Genomic DNA, 23,972 nt, shown 5'->3' on the forward strand with positions numbered 1-23,972 from the left:
ACCCTAGAAATGCTTATCAGCTTTTCATCCTCTTTATGGATATTGTGAATAATTTTGAAGGTGTTTTTTAGCTTGCTCAGCTATCAATTAAGTATCCTTCCTGTGAGGAAGGCCGGAGTTGCAAATCTTCAGAGCCACTGGAGAGACCTGGCTCACTCAGATGGGTTCCAGATCTCCCTTTCGCCTCCCCAGGGGACCTTGCTTCCAGTTAGCTCTTCTCTGATCTAATGGTGTAAGTGCTTTTTTAAAACTCCAAAGATGCACTGGTTGAACCAGTACAGAAACTTTGCTTATAGTGCTGGGTTCAGCATATGGGTATTTTTCTAGCTGCCATAGGCAGCTTGATTGGAGGATAAAATGTAATTTTCATGTTGCGCGCTCAAGCATTTTTTTTTTTTTTTTACTCTTGTACGGCTACCTGAATGTACAGTTGACAACATCCTGATGGCAAGTTGTGTGTGGCACTCTTCTAGGCTCTGGGGAATGTGTGGCTTTGATGCAAAAATTTAAGTGCCCTTGGATTTAAAACTAACCCTTAAAATCTGATTATTCAGAATGGAGAAATACCTTTTCCTAGCAAAACACCCAAATTAAAAAGTTCAATTTTGATGACTATTTCAAATGCAACACTTTAACGTTGCCCCCGCCTCAATCACTCACACAGATATCTTTGCCACTCTCCCTGAAGTCCACACCACTTTAAGGCTTTCATCATCTCAGTTTTTCTTGTCTTCCCATTCCTGCAAAAAATCCCTGGAGACCTTGCTACTCAGATCCACAGAGGCCCTCCCATTAACTCATGTACCCAGATGCGTGCATTTGTGTGCAGTGATGTCAGAAACCTACATGTAGGGTAGAAAGACAAGTCTAAGCTCAGTGCTTTTAGGTTCTTTATAAAGCGACATGGATTTCTTCCACAAATGAACTGAATCCGTTTCCCAAGGGGGTATTTACTCTTTCTACCGGTGAATGGATCTAGATTGGCTGCTGACTGGAAATCCATTCGCAAGGAGTTGAATGATTCTAAATTTGTTGTGGAAATCCAGCTCAGCCAGTCTAGGGTTTTCAAAGATGATTTTTTGTCGTCTTAGAGAAATGAATTGAGTACATTTTCATTCAGGCGCCATGGCACCCTCCAATTAGTGTGGACTGTTGAGTGCCATTGAAATTGTTGGATTACATTTCTTTCTAGACCCCAAAATAGGAAAAACAATCCCCTCCTTTTTAATTTCAGAGCATTTAGGGTAGACGGACACCTTAGTCCTTGGTCACCACTCAAAATCTAAAAGAAAGACTAAACAGAATATTTTCTGCTAATGAAAATAAACCCCCATTGAAAGTTCCAACTGTAACTAATATTCATCACACTAGGGAATTGTAACAAAACCTTGCTCTCCTCTTCCCACTCCCTTGCTTGGGACTCCTTGCTTTTTTATTTTTTTTAAAAAAAGATATTTAAGCACTTATGTGCCAGGCACTATACTAAGTACTGGGGTAGATATAGGCTAATCAGATTGGATACAGCCCATGTCCCACTTGGGGCTCCTAATCTTAATCTCCATTTACAGATGAGGTAACTGAGGCCCAGAGAAGTGAAGTGACTTGCCTAAGGTGTCACACCAGTCCAGTGGCAGAGGCAGGATTAGAACCCAGGTCCTTCTCACTCCCAGACCTGTGCTCTATCCACTTGTCCACCCTATAGTGCTCTGCACGTAGTAAGCATTCAGTAAATACCATTGAGCGATTAGAGCCTGGACTGTACCAGTTAGGACCCAGTGACTCAAGTCTCATCCCCTCTTCTCTCTTTGCAGTAAGCCCTCAAGTCTTCCAGTCAGCCAGCTCACAAACTCTGCTTCTCTGGCACCAGTTTATTTACTGTGCCCTCAGTTTGTCTATCTTGCTGCTGACCCCTTTCCCACATCCTCCCCCTAGCCTGGAACTCCCTCCCCGTCCATATGCACCAGACCACCACACTCTCTCTACCTTCAAAAGCACAATTAAGGTCTTAACTCCATGAGGCCTTCCCTGACTAAGCCCGCTTTTCCCGGCTTGCTCTCCCTTCTGTGTCTATAGACTTGAACTGTGACCTTCAGACATTTGACATTTACCCCAACCCTACAGCACTTTGGCACATATCTTTAAATGATTTATTATAAATTATTAATGTCTGTCTCCCCCTCTAGACTGTAAACTCATTGAGGGCTGGGAGTGTGTCTACAGACTCTGGTGGTGGGGAGGTGGGGGCGGGGAAGAGGGAGAAAGATGAAAAGAGAGTGAGGAGTCAAGGGAAGTGCCAGGATTTCCGGCATGGAGAGGATTGTGGTGATGGTAGGAGTGATAGGAAACTTTGATGGTAGAGAATATGAGTTTAGTTTTGGACACATTGAGCCTGAGATGCTAGAAGGACATTCATTTAGAGAAATCTTGGAGGCAGATGATTGCGAGGAGGTTTGAGGTTGTGGTTAGTAAGGTAGATATGGGATTCATCTGCCCAGAGGTGGTAATTGAAGCCATGGGAATGAGAGTAAAGGAGAAGAGAAGGGGACTCAGAATAGAGCCTTGAGGGACATGCACAGTTAGAGGGTGAGGGCAGAGGATGGGCCAGAGAAAGAGAAAAAGCAGCAGCCAGAGAGGATCCCCAGAGAACTGTGTCAGGGAAAACCAAGGTTAGATAATGTTTCCATAATAGTAATAATAGTACTTAAGTGATTTACCATGTGCTAAGCACTGCTGTAAGCACTGGGTTAATTTCAAGGTAACCAGGTTGGACACAGTCTCTGTCCCACATGGGGCTCACAGTCTTAATCCCCATTTTACAGAGGAGGTAACTGAGGCCCAGAGAAGTGAAGTGACTTGCCCAGGGTCACAGAGCAGACATGTGGCGGAGCTGGGATTAGAACCCAGGTCCTTCCAACTCTCAGCCCCATGTTCTGTCTACTAAGCCACACTGCTTCTCCAGAAGAAGAGTGGTCCACAGTGTCAAAGGCAGCCAAGTCATCTGTTCAATTTTATACTCTCTCCCTCCGTCCTCTCTGCCCCTTTTCATATTCTTTATAATAATTGTGGAATTTGTTAAATGCTTACTCTCCGCCAATCACTGTACTAAGTTCTGGGGTAGATGCAAGTTAATCAGGTTGGTCACGGAGCCTGTCGCATGTGGGGCTCACAGTCCGAGTGGAAGTGAGAGCAGATATTGTATTCCCGTATTACAGGTGAAGAAAAGTGAAGTGATTTGCCCAAGGTCCCACAGCAAGAAAGTAGTGGAGTCCTGATTAGAACCCAAGCCCTGTGGTTCCCAGGCCCGTGCTTTTTCAGCTGGGCCACGCTGCATTCAGCAGAGTAAACTGAGGGCTCTCCTTCCATTGGATCCTCTGGTCACCCTGTCTGCCCATACCTCTGTCCAGGGAAATGACAGGGAATGTTCCCTTCCGTCAGGCACTCTCAGGTGGCTGTCCGTAGCAGTAGCCAAAGGAGGCTGTCATGACTTAGTTGTCATCTAAAACTAAAATAGAAAAAAAAACACCCAAAAAACCTTTAAGGGAAGCCTCATTGGCTGTCCAATACCACCAAACTATCCCCCACAAGTTGAGGTGTGGAGGAGAGAAGGGCCCACCTGTTTCCAAGGAGTGAATCCTTTTCCCATATTTCCCTCTTTTCCCCCATCTTGCTCCTTCCCCTCCCTCCTACAGTAAATGCTGGGACCTTCAGGGAGTAGCAGTGTAGTGTAATCACCTGGCGATCTGCCTGATGGCAGCCCATGGGAAGCAATTGCCTAGGGCGGGGTACACATCATAACAGCCCAACTCAATCAATAGTCCGATCCCCGTACATTTCCTAAAGATTGGTGAATATATGGTCTCATTGCCCCCACAGCACTGCTCAAGAAATGCTGAACAGGCAGCTCCCCACCTTCCGATGATGACACTGAGGAGTTGTGCCGTTCATTGTGGTTAGGAGGCATCTAAATTGACGATTCCAGTCCTCTCCCAAAATACAGATTAGCCCTGGACCAGACAGAAAATTGATTAAGCTTCTCTTGCTGCTCCTGGGGAAGATGTGTTGTTGCCCTCTATGTCCACCCTCCCTTCTACCTTGTGATCCATAGGGAGATGGACCCAGAGCAAATGGCAGCCTTTTTCTACCTAGGGGGCTTGACACTGTCGGTACCCAGAGACAGAAAGAGTTTGCACAGGGATTCCCAAGTCGTCCATAAAGGGATTCCCCACGACCGGACCCTCAACCAAAAATGTAAAGGTGCCGGTTAAGAGGGGGAGAACCCTCGGCCACCATGGGAAATGAGTATAGGTTATGGTGACTCCAGGGAGTTGACTGAGGTGAAACCGAGGATAATTTCCTCATACTCATTCCTTGACGGATCTATTGAACAGGTGCAGGCAGGTACCATTGAAACGATAGAGTAGGTAGTTGGGGTGACATTTGTGAAGAAAACAGCTGAAGACATATCATAATGGCAGAGTCTACCTTCTTCCACCCTAACCACAACAAGATAACTAGGAAGACCCACCCTGGGCTCAGATAACGTCAAGAATAAAGGGCTGTGGGCTTTTACCCCACAGCTAGAGTCTCATCAACGAACTGCTTATAGCAGCCCACTACGGCAATTTGACTTCACCAGTCAGACTCCACCCCAGGGTACTGGTCGATCTTCCCAGTCAAACAGCCTTGAGATTACTCATCTCCCAGCTCCGCATTCCATAATCCCTCTGGGATATAGAGTGCCAGAAAGAGCCACTGTAAATCCAGTGCCTGCAGAGCTCAGGACTCACTTGCCTTTGGAAGATTTTTGTGTTATTTAAGCACTTACTATACTATGTCCCAGCCACTGTTTTAAGTGCTGGGGTAGATACAAGGTAATCAGGTTGGACCCAGTCCGGGTCCCACCTGGGGCTCACAGTCTTAATCCCCTTTTTACAGATGAGGTGACTGAAGCACAGAGAAGTTAAATGACTTTCCCAAGGCCACACAGCAGACAGATGGCAGAAGATGAGGCCAGAGAACTGCATGGCATGCTCTACAGCCAACCTGGTCATGGCAGTGAAGGGACAGCTGTAGGCTGTAGTCAGGTACACTTGAGTGAGGAAATCCATGGCGGTCTAAAAGCGCTACCCTAGAGCCCAAATCACTACGTTAGGCCATCAACTTGTTCTCTAAATAACTTGTCCCCATGGCTGAAGGAATTAGGGTTTTCAATCTCCATGATTCGCTCCGATTGTCTACTTTTGGTTACTTGTAATAATAGTTCTGCACCCCACTAAATAACTTATCCCCATTGCCAGGGGGATTAGCAGGTGTAATTTCCCATGATTTGATCTGAGCATGTGATTTGATTTCATTCATTCATTCGTATTTATTGAACGCTTACTGTGTGCAGAGCACTGGACTAAGCGCTTGGAAAGTACAATTCGGCAACATATAGAGACAGTCCCTACCCAGCAACGGGCTCACAGTCTAGAAGGGGGAGACAGACAGCAAACATGTGAACATGTTTTTGCTTGCAATAGGTCTGCACATCAGGCCGGGAGACCCACCCTTCCTTTCATACTGCTCAGGGACATGCCCACAATCATTCATTCAGTTGTATTTTTCGAGCGCTTACTGTGTGTAGAGCACTGTACTAAGCACTTGGGAAGTACAAGTTGGCAACATATAGAGACGGTCCCTACCCAGCTCACAGTCTAGAATGGGGAGACTGACAACAAAACAAATTATGTGGACAGGTGTCAAGTCATATCCTGAAGTATCATTCATTCTGGTCTATGTCTCCCTGGGGCACATCACAAAAGTGGGTCTGACAGCATTAGCCATGTTCAAAATCCCTCGGCAGCGGGGAAACCACGTGCCTGGGTAGGAAAGTCTTATTTCACCGACTCCATGTGGCACAGAGGCAGTCTAGAAACAGAGGATGAGACAAAGTTTGTGCCATGCTCTGATGGGCTGTGCTTTCCACTCCCAGACTATTACTGTTACTGACGATCCCTCTCCTCACCTTTGTAAACCTTATTAATCGGCCTTCCCCACCTAGGCCCTCATTTCCTCTTCTCCCAATCCCTCGTGTGTCACCCTTGCAACTGGATGTTCATCCTTTATTCACCCCTCCCTCAGCCCCACAACACAGTCTAGATATATGATCATACGTATCCGTAATTTGTTTATATTAACATGTGTCTCTACCCTAGGTGGTAATATTGTGGGCAGGGAACAGGTCTACCGACTCTGAATTGGACCCTTCCCAACGATTAGTACTGTTTTCTACACGCAGCAGAAGCTCAGTAAATAAAATTGATCGATTAGGTGCATAATCTGTGTTTCTGTCTGTACTTCTCAGATTCAGCCTCTGTCGAGGTTCCTGACGTGCACTCATCAGTTGTATTTATTGAGCCCTCACTCTGTGCAGAGCACTCTACTAGAGTTAGTAGACAAGATCCTTGCCCTCAAAAAGCTTTCAATCTCGTAGTCATCTTCTCGTTGCCGGGCGCCCCAGCTCTGTCATGGCTAGAGGTGGAAAGAGATCTCCCCCCATCAGCCCCGATTTAAAGCTTGAGATGAACACCTGAACTGTGGCTTGGGTCAGAGGCCCCTTGGATGGGGATTGAGTGGGGATTTGTGAATCGCCAAGCTTCATTCCATTCCTCCAGCTTTTCAGCTATTTCGTTTCCTTTCTGCAGTGATCCTGACAGCAGGATCTTCCATTACAGCTCCCCATCTCCGCTCATCTTCACAATTCCCTTCTTCCTGCCATTAAAAAGAGAATAAATTGTCGATCCTAACCACATATGAAGTGCTATTCACACCGACAACCCCATCAAATTCCTTATATCCATTCTCTGTTATTTTTAAACACATGCTTGAAGTCTATATAAATCGACCATTTATGTATATTCCCATTAAAGATAAGTAGGCCTGCAAGAAATAGGAAGAAAAGATGAGGAAAATAAAAATGAGAACGCATAAGGAACATGTGGCATTATGTCGCTTCGGTGAGTGGTGGTGGGGAGATGCCTTTTCGTTTTTTTTCTACTCATCCCAACTCACATTCTTTCCTTCTCCCAAGCTCACCTCTTAGCTAGCTGTACTTTGCTGTCCACTCTCCTGTCCTCAATCCACTGTCCGCCTTCCTCATCCTCCTTCCTCCCTTGCTCCACATGAAACCCCCTTCCCATCTTGTAGCCCCTAAACCACTGCCTCCCACTCTTCAAAAAAGTGGTGTAGCCTAGTGGAAAGAGCACAGGCCTGGGAATCAGAGGACCTGGGTTCTAATTCCACTCTCCTGCTGTGTGATCTTGGGCAAGTCACTCAACTTCTCTATGCCTCCATTTCCTCATCTGTAAAGTGAAGATTAAATCATACTCCTTCCTACTTAGACTGTGAGCTCTGTATGGACAGGGACTATGTCCAACCTGATTATCTTGTATTTACCCCAGTGCTTACCACACGGCACTTAATAGTAATAACTTCTCCTCAAAAGCCACCTCCTCTAGAAAGCACTCCTGGAATAATCTGTACTTTCCTCTTCAGGTCGTTTCATTAACCGCCCAGAACGCTTTAATTGTTGTAGCTGTATTTTTTCATTCCTATTGAATGTAGACTATCTTGTGTATGCCTGTTTGCATTCCCCTTCTCAAGAAATCCAAACCAAACCAACCCTCCCCCCCCAAAAAACCCCTCTCTGTCAGGTCTTCTACTTTGTACATACCCTAACACATAAAACAGTAGGTGCTGTGGTGATGAAAAAAGGCTGGTTGTATAGTTGGTCAACCAAAGAATCAAATTGGTGTAGATTTCCAAGTGTATTGTAGATGACATTGGTTGTGCAGCTGCCCAGAGGGCTGGTATTTGCTCAGATGAGAAAGTGAAATGCTTGTGGTCCAAGCTCTGTCCTCGCACCCTGTTGTTATGAGGGGTCACAGCTCTATTTCCTCCCCATATCTCCCCTCTTGGCTTTTTTGTAAAGCAGCACACTGAGGAATAAGGGAGAAGTTGGGGATCCATTTTTTGGTGTGAGTATTGTTTTTGGCTGGCAGTTGTGCCTTCTCTGGGGCTCGTTTGGCAGAAATTTAGAGGGAGAAAGGAGAGTCTCCCGCTGGGAGGGACCTTGCAAGTCACTTAACTTCTGTGCTTCAGTTACCTCATCTGGAAAGTGGGGATTCAGTCCTCCTCCCTCTGACTCACTATGAACCCTATGTAATAATAATAATAATAATGATGGTATTTGTTAAGCGCTTACTGTGTGCAAAGCGCTGTTCTAAGTGCTGAGGGGGGATACAGGGTGATCAGGTTGTCCCACGTGGGGCTCACAGTCTTAATCCCCATTTTACAGATGAGGTAAGTGAGGCCCGGAGAAGTTAAGTGACTTGCCCAAAGTCACACAGCTGACAAGTGGCGGAGCCGGGATTAGAACCCGTGACCTCTGACTCCCAAGCCCGGGCTGTTTTCACTGAGCCACACTGTTTCACACTATGGGGACTATGTTCAACCTGATTATCGTGTATTTACCCCAGCATTTAGTACAGTGCCCTTAACAAGTAGTGGTACTTGTTAATGAATATATATATGTATATTAAATTTATATACATTTCTCACTCCGGGGATATGGTTGTGTGTGTGAATACACTCAAAGCATAACTAGAAAACGCGATCCAAATATTTGGGGATTTTTCTGTAATCTATCTCTAATCTAGACTTAAACTCCTTTTTATCCTTTCTGCATTGTCTGCTGCCAGTGAGCGGAAACGGGAGAGAGGCCGCTGCCAATTCAGTGCCGACGCGCCTTCCCACCCTTTGTATTTGAGAGCCAGAGGATTGCCTGTGGTGGGATGGGTGCCATGGCTGATCTACCCAAGTGGAGGGACCGCCCTTAGAGGATTGGGAGCAGTTTGACTTGATTCGGACCAGGCTTTAGGTAGGGCCATATTGCCCAGAAAGTGGTTTTGCATTTGAAATCAGTCTCCGGAGTGTTCATCTCCCCATGGCCCTCGTGCCCCTTGGTCCTAATGCTGTCTGGGGGGGGCTCCAACCATGGTGCCAGGGTTCTGTTGTTACTTTGAACAGTGTGGGATTTTATTTCCTCTAGTCCCCTTCTTTTAAGGGCGGGGATCCATCTTGGAACACCGTATCATTTTCATTATAGATTCTTTGGCCACACCACATTTACTGTTTTAGAAGCCGGTGGATTTGGGTAGGGGTGACGGAAGGATTGAAAAGCCCATTCAGGCTTTCCTTTCTTCTGCCACGGGGGAATCTAGGAGAGGTTGGAGGAGAATTTCCTTTGACCAGAGGATAGTCTTTCCTTGGATTTTTTTTTTTGAATGGTATTTAAGTGCTGCTTATGTGCCAGGCTCTGTATTAAGCACTGGGGATAGATAAAAGGTAATCAAGTACATAGTCAAAATCAGACCTCTTGTTTCCCAGCAGTTTGGTGGGCCTTTTTGTTTGCTGCTGCAAATTGGCCCGATGCTTAAAAAATGTTAATGATTTGGGTGGAGAGGGAGTCGGTGTCTTTTTTTTTGGCTCATGGTCAGTATCTCAGGTCGTCGTCATGTAGTTATTAGAGATTTATTTGGTTTATTTTTCCCCAGGGGCCATTACCTAATACATGTTCATGTTGAATCAGTCAGTTGTATTTATTGAGCGCTTATTGTGTGCAGAGCATTGTATTAAGCACCGGGAGAGTACACTATAAGACACATTCACTGCTCATGTTGAGGCTCGGCTACCCAGGCCGCCCATGCAGCTTTCCTGGACCTTTATCCCCATTTTCAAGATATTTCACCATCTAAGAGTCTAGTGACAGCAGTAAACCTGGAGATATCACTGTACATTTCTTTGTCCATAACATTGATGAAGATGTTCAACAAAATGGACTTAGCACAGATCACTAGGGAACCCCCACTATCAGACGTCTTTATTCTGAAAAGTGACCCTTTATCTCTGCCTTTTATTTCCTCTCAGGCATTTTTCTATTTGTGGTAGCATTCCTTCCAGTCCTGTAATTACTCAGGGTTTTTTTTTTTAATTTCGTTTGTTTTTTTTAAACCTCTGGTCTGGAACCATATCGAAGGTCTTTAGAAAATCTAACTCCGTTATGTCTACCGATTCTCTCCACAACATGCTTGTTGACCCTTTTTATCAAACTCCAGCTGATTATCAAGTGTTAGCTTTTAGCCCATCAGATGAGGTGGTCTTAATTGTTTACTGATCCTGAACTCAGTTATCAGGAGGTCAGCTAGAAGGTGGATTTGGAGGCGGGGCTGCAGAAGTCAGGGATGCCAGTTTCCATTTTGGCACGCGGGCTGGCTCGCATTCAGTACCCCGGAACACCACTTCGGAGTCAGAAAAAGGATCTCAGACCCCATTCTTGCCTGTGGAATTAGACTGCTTGTTGGCCTTCCATCTCCAGCTGATTTATGGCTTGAAAGCACCTCCTTCCAAAGGGAAAGGGAGTTTAAGAAAGGCAAACCAAAATGGGTACAGTACTACAGGAAGTTGTGGTGCTGGGGAAGCAGTGACCTAGGGGTCTCGGGCCTGGGAGCTAGGGGACTTGGGTTCTAATCCCAGTTCCTGTGTGACCATGGGAAAGTCACTTAACTTCCCTGTGTGTATGTCTCCTTAATTGCCAAAGAGGGATTGAATGGCTCTTCTCCCTCCTACTTGAGAAGCAGTGTGGCTCAGTGGAAAGGGCACGGGCTTGGGAGTCGGCGGTCATGGGTTTGAATCCCGCCACCACTTTTCATTCATTCAGTCGTATTTATTGAGCGCTTACTGTGTGCAGAGCACTGTACTAAGCGCTTGGGAAGTCCAGGTTGGCAACATATAGAGACGGTCCCTACCCAACAGCGGGCTCACAGTCTAGAAGGGGGAGACAGACAATAAAACAAAACATACTAACAAAATAAAATAAATAGAGTAAATATGTACAAGTAAAATGAATAAATGAACAGAGTAATAAATACGTACAAACATATATACTTATATACAGGTGCTGTGGGGAGGGGAAGGAGGTAAGGCAGGGGGGATGGGGAGGGGAGGAGGGGGAGAGGAAGGAGGGGGCTTAGTCTGGGAAGGCCTCCTGGAGGAGGTGAGCTCTCAGTAGGGCTTTGAAAGGAGTAGGGCTTTGAAGGGAGATCACTTGTCAGCTCTGTGATCTTGGGCAAGTCACTTAACTTCTCTGGGCCTCAGTTCCCTCATCTGCAAAACGGGGACTAAGAATGTGAGTCCCACGTGGGACAACCTTGATCACCTTGTATCCCCCCCTGCGCTTAGAACAGTGCTTGGCACATAGTAAGCACTTAACAAATGCCACTATTATTATTATTATTATTACTTAAGCAGTGAGCCCCATGTGGGACAGAGGTCGTGTCCAACCCAATTGAATAGTATCTACCCCAGCGTTCAGAACAGTGCTTGACACAGTGCTTAACAAATACCATAAAAAAGTTTTACCGGTTGAAAGGGACTTTTGATAGAGTATTTGATGTGGACCCTGTATCGGTTCACCTTGGTTGATGTGGTTTGGTGGACATTAAATCTAGGTTGCACTGAACGTTTCCTGAGTATTGTAGGTAGAATAATTCTGATGTGAAATCGGACTGTAGATTTAATGTAGAAGGTTCACCTGCCGCTACATTGGAGAAGCAGCATGTTCTAGTGGGAAGAACCCAGGCCTGGGAATCAGGGGACCTGGATTCTTAATCCCAGCTCCACCACTTTCCTGCTGTGTGACCTTGGGCAAGTCACTTTGTGCTTCAGTTCCCTCATATGTAAAATGGGGATTAAAACTGTGAGCTCCATGTGGGACAGGGACTGGGTCCAACCTGATTGTGGTATCTTCTCCAGTGTTTAGTACAGTGCTTGGCACGTAGTAAGTGCTTAACGAATATCACAGTAATACTGATTCATTTTCTTTGATACCCAGAAGTGTTATTTTTGCATTCAGTACATTCCTTGGCTTTTTCTTGGACCAAGGAGAGACCCAGTAATAATGATGATGGCATTTGTTAAGCGCCTACTATGTGCCAAGCACTGTTCTAAGCACTGGGGGGATACGAGGTAATCAGGTTGTCCCACACGGGGCTCACAGTCTTAATCCCCATTTTCCAGATGAGGGAACTGAGGTGCAGAGAAGTTAAGTGACTTGCCCAAAGTCACACAGCTGACAGTCGGCAGAGCCGGGATTAGAACCCATGACCTCTGACTCCCAAGCCCATGCTCTGTCATATGAGCATGCTGCTTCTCTTCTCTACCCAATGTGTAGCACTCATTCCTTGCTAAGTAATAGAGCATTGCAAAGAGATTGCCTTATTTGCTGATATTTTTCAACCAACTAGCTAGAAGGTTTCCTTTAACTAAGCGCTTAATACAGTGCTGTGCATACAGTAAGTGCTCAATAAATACAAATGAATGAATGAACTTAGTGATAATGACCCTGATATGCAGTGAGCAGCAGTAGTCTAAAGTCACTTGCCCCCTATTTAAAAATTTTCTTGACGTCATCTGGGCTTGTGGACACAAGCTAATTTTCATGGCTTCAGTGACTACACCTGTATTTTATTGTTCGACTATTGCGTCATGTTGTAAAATTCTTTCAGTTCTAGTTTGAAGTGGCTTATCTTCCCTGTGCCTCAATCCGTTGTTCACACGTCTGTCCAACTTCTGAATTTGTGCATAAAGTGTTTCTTCACTGCACACATGATCTAGAGTGAGGGTGCATTCTTCTGACGATGCGAGCCTGTTTGGTGTCCTTTCTAAGGTGTGAGCAGAGCTGCCGGTAGTATTCTCATGTGGGTTTGCTGTTGTTTTATAGAGGTAATAGTAAACTCTCCATTCTCAAAACGCTTCTTGATGTTGCCGTTATTTTATCAGCCCTTTTGGCTGCCGTGAATTATTAGCGAACGGCTGAAAGTGATTCTCAAAGCCCTTTCCCAAGTCCTGCAAGTTCAGGGTCTGTGCTCATGATGCTGCAGTTTGGATTGTTTTTCCCTTACTTTTCTTGACCTCATCTACCACTTTTCGGCAAATTCCGCTTCAGGAGACTTCCAGTCAAGCGGTCGTATTTATTTATACTTGGAAGAGTAGCAGTTGTCCCCATTTCCATGGCATTTCACTTTCTGGAAAACCTTTAGCTGATGGGCCCAAGTAAGGAGGTTTCCCAGCACATGCTCTGTCTTCCACATAATTTATGGGGATGTTAGGCAGAATCATTCCTAACAAGAATTCCCCGGGGAAAACTATGATTTAAACGTCACTTTTCACTACAGTCACCCTGTAGCCTTACCATTTGTTTCTCTGTCTTTTAACCCATTTTTCACTCATGACAGAACATTATCTTATCTCTTGATCACTGAAAGTCATCATAGGAAACTGTCAATATATAATATATGTGTTTAAAAATCAAAATTTATTGTCTCTACCCATATTCTTACCAACGGGCCAAGCAATTCCGGCTGATTAGTGAGACAGCAGTCAGACTGGGCTTAAAACTGAAAAGCTAAATATTTATGTTGCTGTTAGTGCCACCACAGCTTTCTACAAGTTTAAGAAATTGTGTTGGGCTAATTACATGGTCATGTATTAATGGTGTATTTATAAATGAAAACATAACTAAGCTTTTATAACTTAAGTTGAGATGTAGAATTTGAAAAGTGCTCAGAATTTCCTAGCAAGTAAAAAAAAAAGTATTTGCTGCTGAGCCAGTAAGTCTCAGAGACTTGGCCAAAAATGATAATTAACCAGTCTTCAGAATAATCTTTTTCAACTATAATTGGATTAAATACAGCATTGTCCCTTTTGGTGTAATTCATATCATGATTGATCTATTTTTTGAAATTGTTTTGTATAGCATCGTCCATTCCCTTTTATCTCAGAGCTGTTTTCTGTGCTTAAATACTATAGGAAACCAGCCAGTGATTGCCAGCAAAAGTAGAGAAGCTTGTTTTAACTAGAACAGACTGTATACTCCTGGGAGGAGCTCTAAAATCCAGTAAATACTCCTCTGGAGAAAAAGACCTGGAATTTGGGAATGTTTATAATATAAAGTTGGATAGGGAGTGCCACCAAAAGAATTGTGGGTTTTATATGTGGTATTTTTTATAGAGGTTGTATATTTGTTTGCTGATTTAACTAATACCAGTATTTTCTGTTTATTTTTAAGACGAGCAAAAATCAAATTAAAGTAGATCTTGTAGATGAGAATTTTACAGAATTAAGAGGAGAAATAGCGGGACCTCCGGATACACCATATGAAGGCAAGTAATTTTTTGGTTATGGAAATATTGTCTTAATGATGAACTTTAACAAGAAAATGCGTTTAAGCACTGGAGTCATATAAAAGGCTGCTGTTTGTTTGATCATCCATCAAAATGAGCATTTATTGTCATGGAACCATTCATTAAGCTTATTCATGAAGTTTTATTAGCTATTGAAAAAGTAAGTATGGTCCTGGTATTTTAGTAGTGTGCAGTCCAGAATAGACAATGTCATCCTGGATGGACAGTAATATAAATTGTGGTATTTGTCAAGCGCTTATGATGTGTCAGGCATTGTATTAAGCGCTGAGATGGCTACAAGCAGGTCGGGCAGGGTCCGTGTCCCATGTGGGGTTCACAGTCTTAACCCTCATTTTACAGAGGAGGTGAATGAGGCCCAGAGAAGTGAAGCAACCTGCCCAAGATCACACCCAGAAGACAAGTGGCAGAGTGGGATTAGAATTCATGTCCTTCCAGCTCTCAGGCCTGGGCTCTATCTACTAGGTGATGGTGGTGATGATGGCATTTATTAAGTGCTTACTATGTGCAAAGCACCGTTCTAAGCTCTGGGGAGGTTACAAGGTGATCAGGTTGTCCCACGGGGGGCTCACAGTCGTAATCTCCATTTTACAGATGAGGGAACTGAGGCACAGAGAAGTTAAGTGACTTGCCCAAAGTCACACAGCTGACAATTGGGGGAGCCAGGATTTGAACCCCTGACCTCTGACTCCAAAGCCCGGGCTCTTTCCACTGAGCCACGTAGATCCCGCTGCTTCTCCAGATTCACTTAGTGCGGGTGATCTGTTTGGATAAACCCCCTTGCCATCACCCTTTCAGGTAGTTAGGCTCCCAAAGAATTAGGCCTCCAGAAGCAGGTGTGAGAGCAGGCCGGCCCCCCATCCTTTACCAAGTTTAAAATGTTTGAGCCCTCTGAGCAGGGATCTTGAGAACAAAGTTACCTGAAGCGCAGGTACTTCAAACGAAGGGTTAGAGACTGCTTCCACTCTACTACGAGCTACACACTTGGGCGAATATACTACAGTACAATAGAAAGCGCGGTCTGTTCTCAGAGTGGGCAGTCCAAGGGGGAAGTCAGACACAAGCAATTGCAGATAAGAGGAAGAAGAAAACAGGCAGATGGCTATTTGCATGAATAAGTGCTGACTGAATGTGTATGTATGTATGTGAATCACTGGGAAAAGAGATACAGTGGGTTGTTGTGAGCTCGTGGTGGTGGAAGTGGCGCAGAAAGCGCTGAGGTGGCAGTTGGGACGGTTGAATTGGGAAGAAGAAGAAACCCCGGGGAAGGCCTGTTGGAGGAGGTGCAATTTCCAAAGGGGTTTGAAGGATGAGGGAGCTGAGGTCTGGTGGATTTCCAGATAGGAGGAAGGGCGGGAGGTATGCAGGAGGTCGATGGTGATGCCTTGTGGGCAGGGAACACGCCTACCAACTCTGTAGAGTGTTCTGCACACAGTAAGCGCTCAATAATTACCATTGACTGATGGAGGGTGATGAGCTCAAGGTACAGTAAGTAGGTTACTGTTAGAGTAGGTGGTTTAATGGTATGATGATGGTATTTGTTAAGCATTTACTATGTGCCATGCAGTGCTCTAGGCGCTGGGGTAGATAGAAGGTCAGCAGGTTGTCCCACGTGGGGCTCACAGTCTTAATCCCCATTTTACAGATGAGGTCACTGAGGCACAGAGACGTTAAGTGACACTTGCCCAAAGCCACGCAGCCAACAAGTGACGGAGCCAGGATTAGAACCCACGTCCTCTGACTCCCAAGCCGCGCTCTTTCCACTAAGGCACACTGCTTCTCTTAAGACAGGAGAGGTGAGGCTTTGGCAGCGGGAGTAGTTCTCTTGCCAAGATTGACCAGTGCAAACTGGAAAAAAGTAGAGAGAGTGGGTAAGTAAGAGGGAGAAAGCCGATAGATTGTCCTAAATTCATTTGTGCGTGAGACTTCTCTTGATTCAGAGAGGAATGAAGGTTTTTGAGAGTACGGGTGTGTAGGCAGATGGATGTTTTAGAAAAATAAGTGGGGAGAGACCGGAGGCAGGGGAGCCTAGTTAGGAGACCAATACAGCCAGGATAGTGGGCGTTGGAGGGAGAGGAAAGGATGGATCTGGGGAGTCAAGGAAAAATACCAAGGCCCCAGGCTTCAGAAAGAGGGAGGCCAAAGGTGATGTTAACTGGGATGAGAAAGTCAGGTGGGGGGAGTGGATGAGTTGTTTCAGGAGTATCGAGCAGAAGGTGTTGGTGGGATGTCCGGGGAGTGAGGCCCTCCTGGAAGTGAGAAGAAATGTGAGATGACAGAAAAGGTGAGAGGCCCAGGCTTTTGAGATAGATCTGGGAGTCATCCACGTAAAGGTGGTAGCTGAGCCATAGGAGCTGATGAGCTCCCCAAGGGAGAGAGAATGATGCGAGAAAAGGAAGGGGATCCAAAACAGCCCTGAGGGACAATCCCCACAGCTTGGCGATGAGAGGTAGAGGAGACTTGAGAGGCAGCGGGGGAGAAGAAAACTCCAAGAAGACAAATCCAAGGTTAGATAGTGCTTCCAGGAGAAGGGAGTGGTCTGCAGCGTCACAGGCAGTTGGACGCTCCAAGAGGATTAGGAAAGTCCATCAGCTTTGATAAGGAAGAAGTCACTGGGGACCTGGGAGAGTGTAGTCTCACTCAGAGTGTAATCGGCTTGTAATAGTTTAAGAAGAGGGCTGGTGGAGGTAGTGAGAGGAGGCTCAGGAGATCTCTTGATGGAGGGGAAGGATGAGGGAGTGGGTGGAAGGAATTGGGGAAACGATTGAATGAATGCACCTGAAGACTCATCGTCAGATCTTGTCTTAGTGAGGCCAACTTCTGGGAACTGAGAGCATTCCTAACGGAATGCTTAGCCATCAGCAGCCTACCATAGTGTAAGGCACCGTACTAAATGCCTGGGAAAATAAAAACCTGGGCCCTGAATTAAGTTTATATTCTAATGTGGGAATTAAGCAGACCTGTAGCTAAGTACAAAAGGCAAAGGAGTTAGAGAATGGGAAAAAAAAGTGATAAAAAAGAAAGTAAATGATTGAATAGTTCAAGTGGCATACACTTGGCAACTAAAGGTGGCTGGCCTGATCAGAAAGGGGAATTAATTAGTGAGTGCCTTTTGGAGGAAATCCAGTCAGGGGGCCAGTACTGACCATTTCAAGTTCATGTTTTTTATAATGCTACCCTCTCTTGGGCAGAGTAGCATTACATCTCCCTCATCGATTCCCGTATCCATCGTCTCCATCAATTATTCCAGACCATTAACTCTCTCCTGAGGCCCTACCCCCTTTCCCTGCTGCAGTCTCCCTCCTTTCTCACCCCAATTACCCAGGCTCACTACTCACGGACAAAATCAAAACTGCCAGGTGTGGCCATCTCCAGAGATTCCCCCCTCACCTCGTTAGTTTCCAATCTCCTCTGCTAGACTGTTAACTCCTTAAAGGCAGAAGTCTTGGCCACCAACTCTCCTGTACGCTCCCGAGTGCTCAGTACAGTGCTGTGCATGCAGTTGACACTCAATAACTACTATTCCCTGACTAATTTCTCCTGTTCCCGTCCTATATCTACGCACAATGTTAAGGATGCACTTGAATCCCTCACACTTAGCTCTTAGGTTCTCTCCTCCTCTCCCCCACACAGCAGTTATGAACAAGTCTCTGAACTATGTTGCCACCAACTTTTTGTAATTACTTTCAATGTCTCTCCTTCCTGGAGGGCAGGGATCATGCCTACTAACTGCATTGGACTCCCACACTCAGCATCGTGCTCTGCACGGAGTAAATGCTCAATAAATATTATCGATGGATTAATTGATGGAAATTGTCGTCCCTTGCCTCCCGCTCTGCCCACCTCTCCCATTCACCACTTGGCCACACATAGGCCCCCCAATCTAACCTCACGACCTCTGAAATATCGCTCCTTGACCACAATCTCCTTGCTTGCTTTCTCCTTCCCCATCCACCCTTCACCCCATCCCTTTTCTCGCCCTTTAGAAACCTCCCACTACCTCCCAATCTGTTTGGAGCCCAGAGCTTTGTGCTGTGTGCTTGAGGGAAACCTTCAGGATTAAGACACGGTCCCTTGAAGGACTAATTCTAATGAGGGAGACGAGCAACCACACCGTGTCAAGTATATACTAGGTAAAAGAGTGAGAGGAGAAAGCATTGGCTAAAACTCAGCATAGTTCACATATTTTAAGTACATACAGATTGAATTCCCCTTCTAGTTGGGTTGAAAAATTCCGGTCACGGTACGGAAACTCTTTGCCTGGGGAAACTGCCGCATTAAATACGTCCTGTGGACTTTCTAAAGCTATCGTAACACTTTGATGCTCTTATTAAATATTTAAGCAAAACCTTTTCTGCTTTGATGCTTTCCTTCCCCCATAACCTTCCTGAAAATGCTCTTCTGTAATGTTTTAAATTGCGAGAAAGTGTTGGACTTGATAATTCCTTTTTTATAGCCCTCCATTCCCGGCAACCAAATTCCCCTTCTAGCAGCAGCAGCAACAGTAGTAGTGTTTGTGTGCCCATTCAGTGCAGTAAAGCACACAATAAAGGTGTGGTCTGGTGGCCAGAGCTCAGGCTTGGGAGTCACAGGACCTGGGTTCTAATTGTGACTCTGCCACTTGACTGCTGTGTGACCGTATGCTTAATTTCTCCAGGCTTCAGTACCTCTTACTGAAACTGTCTCTGCCCTGATTATCTCGTATCTACGTCAACGTTTAGTACAGTGTTTGGCACACAGCGAACACTATAACTACCCCAGTTGTTATTCGATTGTACTAGGTGCCTTGGAACTACAGAATTAAGCGATGTGTGCCCTTCCCAAAAGGAGGCTACATTCTCGTCGAGGAGACACGTCTAAAAATATTTGCAGGCATCACAATGAATGACTGAATGTACAGTTGAAAAGCCATATGTACAAGGGTGCTGAGAGTCGGTGTAAATACGACCATAAATGCCGGAGTTGGCTGAAGGGACTGTAGGGCTCAGGGGCCTGGGAAATGAGTCAGGGAAGGCTCGTTGGAAGAGGTGGGAACTTGGGCTGTGAATGTGGGGAGAGCCATTTGCGGTCTTCTCTTGCTGTCTCTCCACCTCACCCCAGAACAAAAGTCACCTCACTAACCCTTTGGGTCACATGTATGGGTCTCACGTGGAGTATACATGGACTCATTTTAATTCCACACACCAAGACAAGGGGAGACATGTGGGGAGTGGGCGGTTCACAGTTAACAAAAGGAAGCGCCTCTTCACGTGGCAGATGGTAAATACATTGAATATAAGGCCACAGATACCATTCGTTGCAGCGGAGGTTTGGCTAATTTAATGGATGAGCTATTCATAGTGGGCTACTAGGAAGGAAAGAGAAAGCTAGGTATGGTAGGGATCCCATCGCCGTCCAGAGAGCAATCATCACACTGTCCATGTAAGCATCTAGTTGCCAATCCGGGGGTCAGAATACTGGGCTGGATTACTTTATAGCAGAACATAACTAGCAATATTTCTGGGTGAGGCATTGGGGATTCTACTGAATTACCTGTTTATTATAGCTTTTAATTTTTCAGGCAGTGGGGAAAGGCATATCATTCTACACGATCTGCAGAGATAGTCTTTTTGCCCCGCACTTCCGTCTGTACCCTTGCAGCACTGGTTATCCACCCCACTCTCAGACCCACAGCACTTATGCACATATCCCTACAAAAAGCAACTAAAAACTCTCAATTACTTTGCCTCTTCGTACCTTACCTCACTCCTTTCCTACTCCAGCCCAGCCTGGACACGTCACTCATCTACGACAACCTATTCACTGCACCTCATTCTCTTCCGTCTCGCCGCCAACCCATGTCAATCAATCAATCGTATTTATTGAACGCTTACTGTGTGCAGAGCACTGTAGTAAGCGCTTGGGAAATATAAGTTGGCAACATATAGAGACAGTCCCTACCCAACAGTGGGCTCACAGTCTAAAAGACTGCCTCTGGCCTGGAATGTCTTCCCTTTCTATGTCCGACAGACAGTTACTCTCCCCAACTTCAAAGCCTTATTAAAAACACATCTCCACCAAGGGGCCTTCCCCGACTAAGCCCGCATTTCCTCTTCTCACACTCCTTTCTGTATCAGCGCTTAGAACAGTGCTTTGCACATAGTAAGTGCTTAACAAATGCCATCGTTATTATTATCCCCTTGCACGCCCCCCCCCACCATTTTCCCCCCTCCCTCAGCCCCACAGCACTTATAAACATATCCGTGAGTTATGTCCATGAGTTGTTATATTTTTAGATGATTACTCAAAAAATCCCTGGCTTATAATTTGAGGTAAAGAAATACGTCATCGGTCTGCCTCCCCCTCTAGACTGTAAGCTCAGTGTGGGAAGGGAATGTACCCACCAACTCTGTTGTATTTTACTCTCCCAAGTGCTTAGCATAGTGCTTTGTACACGGTAAGCACTCAATAAATTTGATTGATCAATTTATATTATATTGTTGCCCAATTAGCCCATTGTTGGGTAGGGACCATCTCTATATGTTGTGACTTGTACTTCCCAAGTGCTTGGTACAGTGCTGTGCACACAGTAAGTGCTCAATAAATACTATTGAATGAATGAATGAGTGAATTGTACTTTCCAAGCGCTTAGTATAGTGCTGTGCACACAGTAAGTGCTCAATAAATACAATTGAATGAATATTAATGTCTGTCTCCCCCTCAAGACTAACCTTGTTGTGGGCAGAGACTGCGTCTTCCAACCATGTCGCATTGTGATCGCCCGAGCACTTAGTATAGTGCTCTGCCCCCAGTAAGCGCTCAAGAAATAATGCTGGTTGATTGATAAACTAATTGTCTTCTGGCCAAACTTGGCCTGTGCCAGGGCCCCCAGGCCTCACCTAATAGCTAATGTGATTCATCCCTTTCCACTGTTGACTGGAATGTGATCTGATATTTAAAAGAGTTTGGAGGAGCATAATTGGGGTCCACCGATGATGTATTTCTTTACCTCAAATCATAAGAAAGGCTTATTCTGATCTTGCATAACATCTCCTTTTTCCAAAGTTACCCCTCCAACTGTCCTCCCTTGCTTTCCTTCTCTCACGGTAGCCCCTTGGACTCTTAAGGGCATGAGGAGTAAGTAGTAGAGAGAATAACAGGGTCACCAGGAAGCCTGAAGGGAAAAGGCACTGAAGTGCCTTTTCTTTCTTCTCCTACCCACTTGTTAATATTATTCTGCGCTTACTTGGTGTCGGGCACTGTTCTAAGCCCTGTGATAGATACCAGTTAATCAGGTCAAACACATTGTCCCCCACAAGTGGGGATCACAGTCTAAGTGGATGTAAAATGTGTGTAAAACATGTTATCTTTGGGAAGGAGCACAGGCCTGGGAGCCGGAGGACCTGGGTTCTAATCCCAGTTATGCCACTTAGCTGGAGAAGCAGCGTGGCTCAGAGGAAAGAGCCCGGGCTTGGGAGTCAGAGGTCATGGGTTCTAATACTGGCCCCACCACTTGTCAGCTGGGTGACTTCGGCCACGTCACTTCACTTCTCTGTGCCTCAGTTCCCTCATCTGGGAAATGGGGATTGACTGGGAGCCCCATGTGGGACAACCTGATTACCTTGTATCCCCCCCAGCGCTTAGGAAAGTGCTTGGCATTTAGTAGGCGCTTTACAAATGCCATCATTAGCTGCTCTGTGACTTTGGGCAAGTACTTCATTTTCCTGTGCCTGTTACCTCATCTGTAAAATGGGGATTTAAGTCCTTCCCCGTTCTACTAGACCGTGAGCTCCATGTGGGATAGGGATTGTGTCCAACCCGATTGTCTTGCATCTACCCCAGTGCTTAGTACAGTGCTTGGCATGTAGGAAATGTTTAACAAGTACTAGCAAAACAATAAAACTAATGGAGGTGGTAGAGCTTCACTGAGGCTCTGGGCTCAGCTGATGAATATGGGGTTTGAGCCTGAGCTCACTTTTTTTTTAATTTAAATGGTGTTCGTTAAGCATGTACTGTGAGCCAGGCACAGTATCCAACGCTGGGGCAGGTAGAAGCCACATGGGGTTCACAGTCTCACTCCCCGTTTTACAGATGGGGTAACTGAGGCCCAGAGGAGTGAAATGCCTTGCCCTAGGTCCTGCGGCAGACAAGTGGTGGATCTGGGAATCGAACCCAGGTCCTGTGACTCGAACCCAGGTCCTGTGACTCTTTGCTCTTTCCACTAGGCAATGCGGCTTCTCAGTCGCGTCTGGGGGACCTTCCTGCACATGGCCTGTAGCCCAGTGGCCTTTTTGGAATTGTGGTCCCAGCAACTCAGGGACTTCCCCAGATCCACTCAGCATCCCTTCTGAAGAGCTCTGGATTCCCGATTTGGCCGTACCATATTTATCATGACCCAGATCATCTTTTTCTCCCCTCTTCATACCCTTGTTTTCCTTCCTCTGGTCCAAAGGGATGATAACAACCCAGCGGGTTGCTTTGTAGCAGTCTAGCTCTGCCCTGCCTTGTACGTTTGGCACCAGGGTTGAGCTGGTGGACGCTGGGTTTTAGGGGGTGGGCTGAACTCACTGCCTACCCCCCTGCCCCTGGGTTCTCCTGCAGCTGGGACCCTGCACACAGTAAGCGCTCAATAAATACGACTGAATGAATGAATGACCCTGCTTCTCCGTAGAGTGAGATTGGGACCAGTGCATTCTTTGAGTATCTTGTGTTTTCTTTCCTCAGGAGCTTATAAATCCAGCCACAGGCTACTTTTAGTGTTTGCAAGGATTGCTTTGTTAAGATCACGTTTAGAGATGCGTAGTTCAGCCTTGCCTTTCTGGAAGGAGAAATTGTTCTCACTTCAGCCCCTGAGATTGGGCTGAATTTACTCCATTGATCGTGTGACATACGCGGTTGAATTTTAAGTAGGATTGTGAATGTAGACCTCAGCTTATGGAGCAAGCTAAACAAATACAGGGACTGACTTCAGTTTGAAGATTTTTATCTCATTCTTATTGGGTAGTACATGTTTATTAACAGTCAATTCTTGTTTCTTCAGTAGACCTATATTGCCCCCACTTCTACTGTAATTTCTTTTTTCTGTTCCGTTTCCCTGCCAGAGCAGAGGGGGCCGTTTAGCAAACGTCAGTGGGACTCGTGTGTTTTAAGTTTTCCAAGAAGTCTAATGTGGGGGCGGTCGATTCTGGTTCATGACGAGTTGTTCTTAGAGCTTAGTGTTAGCTTCTGCCTCCCACTGTCAGTCAATCAATCAATCGTATTTATTGAGCGCTTACTGTGTGCAGAGCACTGTACTAAGCGCTTGGGAAGTACAAGTTGGCAACATATAGAGACAGTCCCTACCCAACAGTGGGCTCACAGTCTAAAAAGTGGGCTCACAGTCTAGATAGTTGTGTTGTCATTCCTCCTATAATCGGAAAATTGTGTACTTGACCGACCCTGTGTCAAGGCGAACTTGTAGTACTTAAAGCTTTGACTGACACCTTGTTTCTTCCCACTCCACGTTGCGTTCCCCCCCATCCGGGTGTTGGTTGTTGGAAGAACGCCGTCTGATTCTTCCGATCAGTCTATCCGAATCGTGAACTGAAAACACCCATTAGGGAAGAACTCCCGCAGGCATCGATCAGCCCCGGTCGTCAGCAGTGTTCGGGGACCAGGTTTTAATCTGCGGGCTAAAGGCGCACTTAAAATGAG

General features: G+C 45.7%; 1 protein-coding gene across 1 annotated transcript in view; it reads left to right on the forward strand.

Annotated features, from left to right (window-relative positions):
* Nucleotides 1–23,972, forward strand: part of UBE2K (ubiquitin conjugating enzyme E2 K) — a 72,204-nt gene that overhangs the window by 23,456 nt on the left and 24,776 nt on the right. The window contains exon 2 of the mRNA XM_038752828.1: nucleotides 14,168–14,261. Coding sequence (XP_038608756.1) covers nucleotides 14,168–14,261 — 94 coding nt within the window. The remainder of the gene's footprint in view (nucleotides 1–14,167; nucleotides 14,262–23,972) is intronic.

Source organism: Tachyglossus aculeatus, chromosome 10, assembly GCF_015852505.1.
Source record: "Tachyglossus aculeatus isolate mTacAcu1 chromosome 10, mTacAcu1.pri, whole genome shotgun sequence".
NCBI lineage: Eukaryota > Metazoa > Chordata > Mammalia > Monotremata > Tachyglossidae > Tachyglossus > Tachyglossus aculeatus.